This window comes from Phragmites australis, chromosome 12, assembly GCF_958298935.1.
Source record: "Phragmites australis chromosome 12, lpPhrAust1.1, whole genome shotgun sequence".
Lineage (NCBI taxonomy): Eukaryota > Viridiplantae > Streptophyta > Magnoliopsida > Poales > Poaceae > Phragmites > Phragmites australis.
In genome coordinates this window covers 13,544,837-13,559,698 of record NC_084932.1, presented here as the reverse complement: position 1 = coordinate 13,559,698, position 14,862 = coordinate 13,544,837, and the positions used below count along the sequence as shown (strand labels likewise).

Here is a 14,862-nt window from a genome sequence, read left to right as displayed (position 1 = left end):
CATGACACTTTAGGTGTGCCATAAGGGGCACTCTCACGTGTAGTATTAGTGGTTTGTATCCCTGTGCTCCTTCCTTCTAATTGAAAAATAACTGCAACAGAGCCACTTGTCCCCCTTTTTGTTGTCTATTAGACTTCTGTTCGATTTAGGCATTTCCATATTTTTATGTATCATAATTCATACGTATAGTTGTATGCACAGTAATGGAACATGATACATGATATGTTACATAACATATTGTGGTCGTACATAAAACCAAATCAACATGGCAAAGCACACAAAATTATCTGATACATTTGAAAACAGAGGGTACTAATCGGATCTCAAAGTAGTAAAGCTTGACAACTAAGCTACTTTCGGATCCATGAAACTCTGTTTAGGAAATAGGACACTCCATTTATTTATTTCCTCACAGGACATTGTCCGATCCATACTGATCCACACTGCTGTGAGCGGACCTTTTTTTATTTTTTTGGTGAAACTGTGAGCGAACCTTTGGGCGTGCAGTCTTACGGGTAAACCTCGATGATGCCACGAGCTCCTATTTTCTTAACGATCTTATAGTCGGAGAAACCTGCTTTCATAAAGATCTCGCGCCAGTCATTTTCGTCCCGCTGCCTGCCTCTAGTATTCACCATCATGAGCATGTCCATCAGGAGTTGAGCTTCGTACATTATTGGCCCCATCGAAGGGCTAAGAACTATTTCTATAATGATCACCTTCCCTCCCTCTTCTCGGGAAGGAATTGCTTTCCTGCATTGCTCCAGGATCTTCACGCAATCCTCATCGTTCCAGAAGTGCAGTACAAGCTACAATAGATAAAGTTCTATAAATTTAACAAGGCATAATTGAGTATGTAAAGATTTACAAAAAAGATGACCATGTCAGAACAAACAAAGTCCTAGTTCCTCTAGCTTTTAGGAGTTCTTATTTTCATTTGTAATGAAGCATGTGAGAGTAATAGCCATTGTTTTTACCCAATTCATACCTTGAGCATCACAGCTTGAGCAGGTGGGACAAACTTGAACATGTCCCCCGCGCCATAGTTAACGGCATCAGCTGGTGTGGTCTTAATAACCTTTGGAATGTCCAGCACAGTACACTTGATGTGAGGGAACGCCTTCATGATAGCACTCACAGTCGTGCCATCACCACAGCAGTCAGTCAGTGATTGCAGCCCCTTGAAAAGATCATGGCACTCCCGAATTATTGTTCCAATTGCCAACTTGTCGTGTGCTGCCAGACCTTCATTGACAATCCTATCAAGTTCCTTGTCCAGGAGCGGCGTCTTCTCGTGAAAGAGTGGCACACCGTGTAAATCCTCGAATGGCGACGGCACTGGTGGCGCCAAATCCTTCTTGAACCAGTCAGCCAGAGACAACCCCGCCTCAACAGTATGCCGTGAGACCGTGCTGACCACGAAGTATTTCTGGTAGGTGTGGTCTTCCGCTTCCACACCTTCCACCAGGAGCCAGGAGAGTGGATTGAGGCGGAAGGTCTCTACCTCGGCATTGCTGTCAGACGCGAAGATGCCCGACGTGACCAGCAACCGCATTATGCGGCGGAGGAATGGAAGCTTAGCTGGGGGGAGGGACAGCGCGGTTACCAGGTCGGAAAGCGATGTAGCCCCTCCAAGATTATGGATGGCAGTTGGGATGTGAAGCTCGACGGCGCACTTGAGTGCCATGGAGGTGAGGTAGTAGAGGCTGTGGCGCCAAAGGTCAGCTTGAGCCTGCAGCAGCTCAGCATCAGTGGGAACAACGATGGTCTGAGACTCAGCCGCCATTGTGGTTTGTCTCGGTTTCACTCTCTGTATCTTTCTCGGCGATTGTGCTGTGATGTTTTTGATTTGTTCGTGGCTTGCAAGGGATTAAATAGGGTGCATCGGCCTGCTATTGCTGTGCAAAGTATATTTGAAGGCATTACTGGACTGTGGCCTCTCATGGACCACAAGTTGGTTAAGTAGGATAGAAATGAGTAAACTGAACTATACGAAAGCGTGGAACACGAGCTGATTAAGTCAGCATCAAAATAAATTGCAGGAATGGGCTATTTTGGGCATCGGGCACAACATTATCGCGAGATGCTGTGACAGGGGTGTAGTTAAACTGAATTACTCGGTTGTGTTCAGTGCTATGTAAGAAAAACAATGCACAGAAAGCTAATGTTCAGAGATCCATTACTAGTTACAAAAACAATCAATAGACCTAGTGTTCAGATATACAATTTTTCCAGTACATCACTTTAAGGAAAAAAAAAGGAGCCAAACAATTGCCCTAATAAATCTAAATTCTAAATAGAAGCATGTATATAGTGGTTGATGCCGACAACCACATAAAAGGGATATCTGCTAGTACGGCGCAGTATGCATTGTGGTATGCATAATCGCCAATGGTAAATACAGTGTGCATTCGTAAGTAATTAAGTATAAATTCATGCTGATATTAAACAATAGTACTTCATTTACATTGTAATTAAGCACCTCTTTTAGGAAGTCATTTCATTATATAAGCCCATTGTAGATATCTAGGTGTTGTAAGAATGTTTTTAAATAATTTTATTAAATAATTTTCTAACTTACATGGCTGACCATGATAATATGTGCACTATGGATGATCCTAGATTAATGATATACAAAAGAAATTACAGTTACTATAAAGTTAACATTTAAGGGTATGTTTTGTGTGTATAGTATGTTAAGAGTTCATGGAGGATAACATGGACTACAAGTTGCTTGAGTAAGTAGCATAAAAATTGGTAACTAAACTATAGGAAAGCGGGGTACACGAGGTGATTAGGTCAGTATCCAAACAAATTGCAGGAATGGGACTAATTTGGGCATCTTGCATAGCAAACCTTGTCGCAAGATGCTATGACTGGGTTGCAGTTAAACTTAATTATTACTCGGTTGTGTTCATCTTTTCCTTGGCATGCAAGGCCTTGTAAACTTTTTTCAAGGTTAGAGTAAGCTTTATGATCAGTTCTCTTTTCTTCATTGGACCAAGACCTTTGATCCTTTTTGTCGAAGTCATCAAGCGCATCATCGAGATCAGTATGCGCTAAAAATATCCACATCTTGACTTGTCATAAAGAAAACTTTTTGTCTCAATCTACCAGCAGAATATCATACTTTAAAAAAGCCATGTCAAAGAAATTACTGGGTGCATGAAGCAAAATCAGCCAAAAAAGAACAAAGCACAAAGTTTTTGGTACACGAGTTTGGTGCGCGTAGCATAATTCAGCTGAAAACATAACTCTTCGTAGAATTGCTGGGTGCACGTAGCAATATGCTATATAATGATGAACAATATCACTAACATCAGTGATGTCATCAATAGTTATACAGATGAACAATAATGCTAACGACAATGAGGACAACAATAGTTGTACGGATGAATAGTCAGTGTACTATGGATGACCTTAGATTAATGATATACAAAATAAATTACAGTAAATGCAAAGTTAGCATTTAAACGTTTATTTGTACATGCAGTATGTTGGGAGTTTATGGAGGATATCATGGACCACATGAGTAAGCGCCTATTTGTTTTGGCTTCGGATTGTGACTTCCAGCTTTTACAATCTGAAGCTGAAACAAGCAGACAGCTTCTTGCCATGGCTTTTTATAATTCACTTGTTGGATTGTGGAAATCTAAGAGGCTGGGTTCACTCAACTTTTCACAGATTGTGGAAGTCTATTTTGCTAAACTGTACATCAAAGTTTTTTAGAATCCACAATCTGAAATTTTTTCGTAATCTAGCTTTTTACATTATAGCTTTTTACAATCTGGAGTCTACAAGCTGCTTTTCAGGATCCCGAGCTAAAACACAAAGATCCTAAGTAGTATAGAAATTAGTAACTAAACTATAGGAAAGCGTGATACGTGGGGTGATTAGGTCAGTATCAAAACAAATTGCAGGAATGGAACTATTTTGGGCGTCTGTCACAACAAACCTTGCCGCAAGATGTTATAACTGAGTTGCAGTTAAACTTAATTATTACTCAGTTGTGTTCATCTTTTCCTTAGCATGCAAGACCTTGTAAACTTCGTTCAGGGTTAGAGTATCATGATTGTTTAGTATGGTATCTCTGAAGTTTGCAAAGGAACTAGGCAATGAGCACAAAATAATAACACTCAAGTCATCATCATCATATTTTACCTCCAGACTGTAGGACAGCAAACATCTCCTTGAAGACCGAAGGATTATTCAACATTGAACCAGCTTCTTGTAATTTTTACATGAACAACTTCATCTTTAGGTGTTTATTGCTAGTAAGATCCATGGACATATAGATCGAATCCAGAGCTAGCCATAAAGTAGTAGTAGTTTTCTTCTGTAAAACCTCATGCAAAATACTATTTGATAGATAAAAATGAATTTGGGACAAAGACTTATAATCGTTTCTCTTTTCTTCATCGAACCATCCTTTTTGTCGAAGCTATCAAGCGCATCATCCAAATCAGTACACGCCAAAACTGCTCGCATCATGACTTGCCATAAAGAAAACCTTATGTCTTAATCTAAGAGCAGAATATCATACTTTGAAGAAGCCATGTCAAAGAAATTCCTAGGTTCATGAAGCAAAATTAGCCAAGAAAGAACAAAGCACAAAGTTTCTAGTACACAAGCTGAATGCGCGTATCAACATTCAACTCAAAACATAACTTTGTATAGAACTGTCGGGTGTGCATAGCAATATGCTGCATATAGACAAACGGTAACAGTGACGTCAGCAATGATGTCATTAGTAGTACGAATGAACAGTCAGTGCACTATGGATGGCCTTATATTAAAGATATACAAAAGAAATTACAGTAACTGCAAAGTTAGCATTTAATGGTCAGTTTGTGTCTGCAATATGTTAGGAGTTTATGGTGGATATCATGGACCACAAGTTGGTTGAGTAGGTAGCATAGAAATGAGTCACTAAACTATAGGAGAATGTGGTACGTGAGGTGATTAGGTCAGCATCAAAATAAATTGTAGGAATGAGAATATTCTTGGCGTCTAGAACAACAAACCTTGTCGCAAGATAATGTGATTGGTGTGTAGTTAAAATTAATTGTTCGGTTGTGTTCGGTGCTATATAAGAAAAACAAGGCTGAAAGCTAATGTTAAGAGATCATACAAAAAAAATCAACCAAGCTAGTGTTTAGATATACAAATTTTTCCAGTACATCACTCTAAAAAAGGAGTAGAACAATTACCCTAATAAATCTATAATCTAAATAGAAGAAAGTATATAATGGTTGATGCTGATAACAATAGAATGGGATATCTCTTAGTACGGTGCAATATGTGTTGTGGTATAAGCCCATTGTAGATATCTAGGTGTTGTAAGTTTTTTTTAAAATCTTTCGTTTAATAATTTTTCTAACTTACATGTCTAACTATGATCCTAAGTGCACAATGGATGACATTAGATTAATGATATACAAAAGAAATTATAGTAACAATAAAGTTAGCATTTAAGGGTTTGTTTATGTGTGTAGTATGTTGGCAGTTTATGGAGGATACCATAGTTTTTCAAAAGCCTTAAATAATAGAACTTGACAAGCATTTCCTATTGATTTGGCCGGCGGGCCTAGACGTTTACTCTGTCTTTCCTTCTCGAGAGCCTACACATACAATCATTTGAATACAACTTGAGTATAACTCAAGATCTAATGGCTGAAATTGTAATGCCCCGGATTTCTATAAACAAGGATGCTACAATATCTCATCTAAAACCTACTAAGTTCAGAAATTATTAGAAATTTTAGTAGAGTTTCCCCTGTAACTGTCTCTTTCATAGACAATCAACAACACATATTTATCCACAGGCATAATATTTGTAAGAAAAGAAGGCATCACAACCCATGCCTAGGATCCGATACAACTGATGGACCGATATAAATGACCAACTTAACCCTAAGTTGTTTAACCGACCAAACTAGCAGTTATAGTCCTAATGCATTATTAAGAAGACTAAGCATTCATATAATGTGCTAAAACGTTATGCTAGTCCCTTACATCTATGCAACGATCATTTGGTAAAATACTCAGCAAGTATAATATAGAACTGGAAGAACATATAAAACAAAAGGAATCGTTAGAAAACCATATCGGGAGGAAAAATGTTCTTCTTGTGAAAAAACTTTTGAAATAGTAGTTTTTGTTTGAAATGGACAACATCTGAATGCATCTTTAGCATTTACTAGTGAAGTCGAGCAAGAGGGGACATCAGTTGCTCACAGGAAAATAAATATAAGAACCAAACTGTGCATCCATGGATTGGAATAATCCATAGCACATTAATGATATGAAAGAAACTACATCATGAATATGAATCATTTAACAAGAACATTAAGAAATCTAGAATTAGGAAATCGCATGAACGCACAAATTGTGAAGGAATCGAAAATGGAACATGAACACATAAATCATGTGATGCACCTCTCGAAGTATAGCCTCCTTGACCTGGGTTATTTTTTGTGGCACACAAAGATGACCATGAAACCACACTGCTCTTGAAGCATCCAAAGTGAAATCTCCAACTTTCTCTTCTCCAATATGCGTTTTCACCTCTTGCAATAATCGATCATGTTATGCTTGCAACACATGCTCAAGTATGGTAGACTCAACAATGATCCATGTCTATGCTTCTATCAATCCAGCATATCAAAATAAAATATCCATCAATTCATATTCTGTTATCAAACAACTCAAGGTAGGGGGGAACAACCTTGCGGCACAAAGCATCAGCCACATGTTGGTTTTACCTGGCATGTATTGGATATTGAGGTCATAATCCTTGATCAATTTCAACCATCTTCCCTAACTCAAATGGAGATCCTTTGAGGTGAAAATGTATTTCAAACTCTTATGATCGATGAAGGTGTAATAAGACTCTCCATACAGGTAATTTCTTCTGGTCACTACTTGGGACACTAACACTCCCAATACATTTCTGCTGCTCTGCAGTAAGTTGAATCTCCAACTCCATTCCTCTAGTCTCATAAACTGTTGTAAGATAAGATGTGGGTGGGTTTCTCCCGTCACCTCTCTGTAGCATGCATTAAGTTCTCTAAAGAACTTCGTAGCATTCTCACGCTCATCACACCCCAAACTATGCACGAAACGAATAATATTGCTGAACTCCCTCTCATACTCATCCGCCGTCTTGCTCCCATGTTGGATATGCTTTAGCACATCGTTCATCTTATCCTTGAAAGAGATTGGATAGTACTTATCCATGAATTGATGTAGCAAGACCTCCCAAGAATGTCACCACAACCAAGGGTCCATGCCTTAAGAACTCCATCCCACCAGATATCTGCCTAACCTAATAGTTAATGCGGTGCAAACTCAACCTTCTCCTCTGGCATCATTTGACACCGATTCATGATCTTCTGTATCTTGTGCAGCTAGTCTGCAACATCTGTTGGAGTCCCCGACCATCAAACATGTCCAATCACATAGAGATCCATCTTGGGTACGTCATCCTTTGAACTGTAGGAGCTACTAGGCAGCTTTAGCGGCTTCAACTCCTGTAACTGAGTGATCCACAAGCTCTTCACCCTCCTAATTCTCTTACACTACTTGTTTTGGTTCCACCGCTTGGCTGGTACGGCCTCAAGCACGGCCACTACCTCGACCTCCATTGCGATCGCCAATGAGACCTCTACGAGCAGCCATTTGAGCACTCCTTCTCACCTGCATAGCTCTACCCAAAAAAAATATTAACAAGGATGTGATCAACAACATGTTATCATATCTAAAATAAGCATAGAAAAAGCAAATATATTTAGCAGAAATGAAAATGCAATGCATGCCTATGTAACCAATACTATTGTGCAAAAGTGTGTCAACAATTTAACTTTATTAAAACAATGTCAAATTCTAATGATGGTTTACCTAAGTTATCAATTAACTACCCTAAGAACTATAGCTTGGCTCTGATACCAACTGTAACATCCTAGATTTTTACAAACCCGGATACTACCATCTCTCATCTAAAATCTACTTGAATAAACAAAGACTAAACTTGTTGTCATTAGTTTGTCTTTGATATTGCAGTGCAACTATAAGGAAACAAAGGCTGGGACTATATCTATTATGTGGACCATCAAATAACTTTCCAACGGGTACTCAAAGATATGAAACAGATTCCATATATGGGAGATATGAGCTTTCCAATCCAAGCCTGCTAACTGTGATGAGATCAATCCGAATTGAATTTAAACTTTCCTAATATTCAAACTCCATGTTAGGAATAACTTCAATACATGTCAATCATGAAAAGGAAGTCTCCTAAATATTTGGAAACCCATAAGAACAGCTGGATGTCCTCCAATAATGCCTTGTAAGCTTTAGGCTCTCCATGTTAGCAATTCTCATGCATTGCCATGATAGCATGCACAACATCCAATGAAATCATTGTAACTCTTGGCAGGAACCTTCAAATCACATGCCTTATAATCCATTGGAAAGTATACAATAAACTTGTATGCTTCGAAACCCTTTGAAAATGCACACACAACTTCAGCAAATTGATAAACAGAACAACAAACTATCTAACAAGAACTTAGTCAACTATTCTTCATCATTCTCCCTTTCTTCAAAATGAGTCATTCTTGTTAGACTCTTAGATCTTAAACCAATAGGATCTTAATTATCCTAATGAACATGAACACCTAAAAATCATTGCTGACCTAATTGGAAGATGCTCTGATGGGCCGCGAAGACCTCGTGTCTGCTTGATGCATGCGCGCGTTGTCGGTGTGGGATCATTGTCGAGCTTCTCCTTCTTGCAGTGTCATGGATAGGGAGGACACCGACACAAATAGCAGGCGATCGGCTTGGCCTTCAAGTCACTCTGAGCCACCCCTTTGATCGGTAAGGTTTAGTTAGGGCTAGCTAACTTGAACGCACTAACTCAAAAACCCATTATTTTTCTGTAGCATCAGGACCCTTTCTTATAGGCTCGTGCAACCTGGGACCAAGCCGTTGAGTCAATTATTGGTTGACCGATCACAGCCACTCTCTCAGTCAATCGTTGACCCATTCTTGTGGGTGGCAGTTAGCAGAGATCACAACTAACATTCTCCCACCTAATCGAAAGAGTAAAAAACTTAAGTCCACACTCAACAGAACAACACACCAAGGTAACATGTTGTAGCAGTCTGTAAAGTCACCACTGAACCTCCTAACCTATAGTGTATTAATCTATTTCAATAGAATGTATACTTATACTTATTGAGAGATGGCTCATACTCTTATGCTCCTAAATGTGCAGTTTGCTTTCACTGTCATCATGTGCACTTTTTTAAAATGAAAAGCGAACTTTCTTGTTTCCAGAATCAAAGTTTGAGATCTCAATTTGTCCTAGACATGTCTTATGCCGGCACTAACTTTGAGACAAGCCTTTAACAGGGAATCATTAAACTAAACATGATACATAAACTTATATATTAAACATGGTACTTAATTATTATAGGTTGAACATCAATAATTTGATTCTGAATTCATCTTTCACAATGTCATGTGTTTGGCAACACACTTGATATGTTGTTACTTGAACCAAAACTGCACTCTGACATAATAAGCTCTAGGATAGAATCTTAAGTCAAAAGAAAATTTTCTTATTTTTAAACCACAACAGCGTAATGTGGATTTCTTATTATCCAGCAGCTTTATAACATGCCACAAGTCAGCTTGTATATTAATGATACCTTAAAAGATTGGTTAAAGTCATTACACAATATGGCTCCTCCTGCAAGGGTGAAGATTTGACTTGATGTGGATTTTTCAATATCAACACACCTTGCACAATTTACGTCTGAATGATGCACAACTTTATGATTATGAGACTTCTCATATGTGAGCTTGTAATCATTAGCACCATGCGTATAACACAGAGTTGTCTTTAGTAGTTTTCTAATAGTTCAGTTCTGGATCAATATTTGGCAAGTATCTCAGTTACATCAATTAATGAGGGCACATATTAATATTAAGTGTACATAATATTCATGATAGAGATATTGTAAGAAAAAAAATTGTTGCCCTCAATAATCAGAGTAAACTCCCTTAATATTAGACCTATTTTGGTGAATCTTAATAGTCAAAACATGAGAGGCATTACCAAGAGAATCTTAATAGTAGAAGATAAGGAATCTTCAGGTCTTAAACATTAATATCCCTATTATTGATAGTCAACAAGACATCGTCTATATGAAAAGCTAAGAGGTTAAACTTACTCCCACTGATCTTAATGTAGTCTTAAGGTTAAAACTTGAGGTATCTATACGTGAGGCTCACATTATTCATAAACTCTAGAATTCGGAGGAAAAACTTTTGGAGATGAAGGGTTTAGGGTCTCTCGGACTTTCGGTATTGAAATATAGCCCTGATTGTCCTTAAGTATAGTTTACCTTGCCTCAGAGCTCCCACTAGAATCAATAACTCTACAAACCAAAGATATGGCTTTGGAAAAATAATAGTAGCAAGTTTGACAATCCTACTAGAAATGTAACTTATTTCTGGGATACCAACTAAATGTATGTGCAATTATCTTTAATCCTTTCATATACTTAATGGAGTAAGAAATTTATTCATGGGGTTTATATCTCACATAATGAAGTACTTTGTTTCTTGATGAGACGTTTCATTCTCCCCCTCAAATGTGGCATAAGCATCAATGCCACAATTTTGATGAACTCTAAGGGAAGTCAATAGAGTTGGCAACATGCTTAATGCTCTCAAATAATTCGTAAGATTCTAACGTTGATAAACACAAGAAAGTGATGTCTCGTAATGGGGACATAAACTACATTATTTCGATAGATGGTTAAAGCATAATTTAGGATTGATGGAAAACTTCAATAGATCCAAGGTAATGTTTATATTTCTAAGGTAATGTTGGCAGCATAAATATAGTCATTTATCTTAGTATATTGTCAACTTTCCTTATGAATGCACTAATTCAGAGCACAATCATATTTCACTTCTCATTCTTCATTATTGTCATAGAAAAGAATGATGTAATAAAGTGAATTAGAAAGGCTCTAATAATTCTTTATGTCCAAGCTCATTATTCTTTGAGCACTCTTATGATCACTGTATTGGTAAGAACTTTTAATGAATTTTATAATGCTTTTTCTTATTGCCAGATAATTATAATTTGAACGGAGGATTGCTGTCACAGATCCTAAATTTTATGATCATAAGGGACATTTGCTTGATTTTCTCCCACTAGTCTTTAGCAAACTACAATTTTATGGAATTTACATCAATGCCTTAATCATTAATGGCTTCTCTAATGAGAGCTAATCATTATCATTATATTTGTGTGCATAATCAATATGCATAACCTCAAGAATGATTAATTTGTAACCATAATATGTTACCTTATTCCTTTATTAAGGTACTAGGAACAGTCGAAGAACTTATATGGCTGAATTGATAATAGGGACATATCACTGATCATTACTTTAATATCTACAAAGTCTATAAATAATTATCTATCATGAAATTAACCCTTTGCTGATCAGATTAATAACATGCTAATGATAAAACTTAACAATTCCAATTCGCAACACCGTTGGGCAGAAACAAAATGTACTTAACATGAGGAAAGAATCCACAGTCCAACTTCGCATCACCTTTTGGCAAAAAGAAATGAAGAATAACTTAATTCACTAATGGATATAGCTAATGATCACAAACAACGTTAGTCAATACGTAACCATGAGCCATAAAACATAATTCTTAAATCAACATCAAATCTCTAACCAAAACTTCTCATTGGTTCCATTTCGATTAAAGAAACTATGGGAATGACACATGGTTACAATCAACGTTGGTCAGAATGTAATTGTGTGCCATAACATAATCTCCAGACATCATTAAATCTTTAATTAAGACTTCTCGTTAGTTCCATCTTAATCAGAGATGACTTAATCATAACAGTCATGGTCACATAAATACTTGAGACGATGACTCAATAACTTAATGAATTAAATGATACATAACCGTAATGACGTTGGTCAATATATAGCCATGAGTCAATTAATCATAAGCATATTGAGTCTCAAACCATAACATATTGATCGGAGACAAGTCTAATCATCATTACATGGTCATAGTTACTAAACATTAAACATTAATTACTTAATGCGGAAGCGTGAATACTAAAACAATACCTTAATTAACATGAAACAGATAAACATTGAACTAAAAAAAATAAGGAGGGGAAAGCTAATATCATAATTTAGGGAAAACTTAAAGCATAATAAAAAATCTAGACAACATCAAAGGAGCTAATTAAATATCTCAGAACAATCATAATAATTGATCTCATCTTAGCTTATCCCCAAAAGACACATAAACATTATCCGTGGCCCGGTTGAGAAATATCCAAAAGGTCAGTCTGAATCTTATACCCAAAATTGTGTCCATTAAATATGCATGGACTAGGGACATAAATTCAGTGGGCAATAAAATTTTGACAATTCATGGTTATAAACAACTTTGGTTGGAATACAACTATGATAGGTCAACATTAAGGACATTGATGCCCAAAACTTAGTCATAGTCCCAAATCAAAATTTCCCGTTGGTTCCATTTTGACTTGAGACAAACTTAATCATGATAGGTCAAAAAATATTAATTAAAGTCAACCAACATTAGCTTAATTTGAGCACTCCTTAATTATCATAAAATAATTACATCATTTGGGCTACTAAACATTACTCAAAATTATATAAGTCAGATCATCATTATTTGGGCAATATTCATTAGTCAAGGATGTATAAAACAATGCATCTCTCTGGGCAATTATCAACTTGGGCAGTGCATAATAAAACAACATTAATAATGAGAAAATGCACATGAAACATTAGAGCTTAAAAGTCCTAATCACATGATAATATTGGGCAACTAGCATCATGATATTGGGCAATAAATATTAATTTACAATGCGTAAAACATAATTAAGAAGCAAAGCATAATGTGAATTGCACTAAAAATAACATAACTTAAAAGAATAGCCAAAAAAATGATTTTATTCGACCCAATGATGAAACTAGGCCCAGAACATAAAAGTGAAACATAATTTTGGTACGGGCCCATACTGTGCTTAAGATTGGCCCAATACTTGCTTTGGTGGCTCATAACTTCAGTAAAATGAAATGAAAATAGGTCCATTTGAACCACAGCCCATAAATAAAATGTGCAGCCCAAAATGCACGGCCCAGCTAACACATGCTAGGCCCGTCAGGTGCACGCGCGGCTCAGCCCGTTATGCTTATGCAGCCCAGAGCACCCATGTAGGCCTACGGAGGCTCAGGATGGCTGTGAGCCCTCTGATCTAATCCAACGGCTCCATTGAGTGCTCCCTCATCAAAACCCCGTCTGCCCGAAAACCCTAATCATTTTCCCCTTCCACCTCCCCAAAAATGCATGCGGCTGAGAGGTGGGTGACAACGCGGAACGACGATGGAGATGCGGGGGACTTCCTCACAGGCGTGTGCGTGCAGTGATTCAAGCTATGCGTGGCTCTATCGAGTGGGTCTACTGCAGCTCAAGTGAGTGATATGAGGTGTGCACAGCTGTGGGAGCTAAAGCAGTGGCGGTGACTACTTGCGCGATGGAGGAGAGGGCTGAGGCGGTGCGTGCTTGCAACGGGGCCTGCGACGGCAAGCATCGGTGACAACGTTAGCATCATAAACGTAAGTTGCACGTCACCTCTTCATTTTGAGTTGGGTTTTGCAATGAACATTCGTCTGATCCCCTCCTTCTTCATGCTAACTGAGAGCCCGATTGATTCATAAAACCAACAAACCGACATGATTAAGGGTGAAGAAGGCAAATTGACATTAGTAGTGACATGACCAAGGAGGTCGCTGGCACAGATAGCCGGCGATTGGCTTGGCCTTCAACTCACTCCAAGCCACCCCTTGATTAGTAGGATTTAGTTAGGGCTAGCTAACCTAAACGTACTAACTCAAAAACCCATTATTTTTTTAGCGTTAGGACCCTTTCTTATAGGCATGCAACCTAGGACCAAGCCATCGAGTCAATTATTGGTTGATCGATCACAACCACTCTCTCGGTCAGTCATGGCCCCGTTCTTGTGGGTGGCAGTTAGCTGAGATCACAACCCAACAATCCTAGAATTGTGCCAGTTGTTGAAGCTTTGGTCCATGATGAAGTTGATGACGACAATGACAAACTCAAAATTGTGACTAACTATGCTGCCATCCCAACATGGATATGGCCACACACACAACTAAAACTATGGACTCAACAACACAATTGATAACTAACAACAACAATTGATAGAACTTGGTGAGAAGAAACAATTGTATGAACTCTTCCAACCCTACCCCTAACCATCAATGAATGACTAGCATCAATTTGAAATTGAAATCCAAATGCAGAACAAGTTTGCAAGGTCCTACCAAGTCAACCTAGCAATCTAAATACTTCTATGCTTTGAAACCCTCTAAAAATGTGCACACAACTTTAGCAAATTGACGAATAGAATAGCAAACCGTCTAACAAGAACTTAGTCGCCTATTCCTCATCACAATAAGTGTTGTCTATCTATTATGGTTCTTAATGTATTCTCTTGGTGTGTGAATTAATTCCTCATCTGTCGTGGTAGAGACCTCTCTTGGTACGGGACTCCGACCATTTATCAACGACATGATCTCACTACAAATTATACTTGAAGCATAGGCCCTTATGTATATACTTTGCTTTCTACATGACTAGCTGTTCTTATGACCATAAGATAAGGTGTTTCCTTGACTCTTCAAGCCTCTTTGCATGCTTCCATTGCCATTGAATAATGTCATGAATTCACAATTGAGATAA

General features: G+C 37.8%; 1 protein-coding gene across 1 annotated transcript; it reads right to left on the bottom strand.

The window, feature by feature from the left end:
* Nucleotides 1–204: 204 nt before the first annotated feature.
* LOC133886051 (probable O-methyltransferase 2) lies at nucleotides 205–1,866 on the bottom strand. The gene is made up of 2 exons (XM_062325784.1): nucleotides 989–1,866; nucleotides 205–809 (listed from the first exon to the last, which is right to left on the bottom strand). The coding sequence occupies exons 1-2, from the start codon at nucleotides 1,784–1,786 to the stop codon at nucleotides 510–512; spliced, it is 1,098 nt and encodes a 365-aa protein (XP_062181768.1). The 5' UTR covers nucleotides 1,787–1,866; the 3' UTR covers nucleotides 205–509.
* Between the last annotated feature and the right edge of the window lie 12,996 nt (nucleotides 1,867–14,862).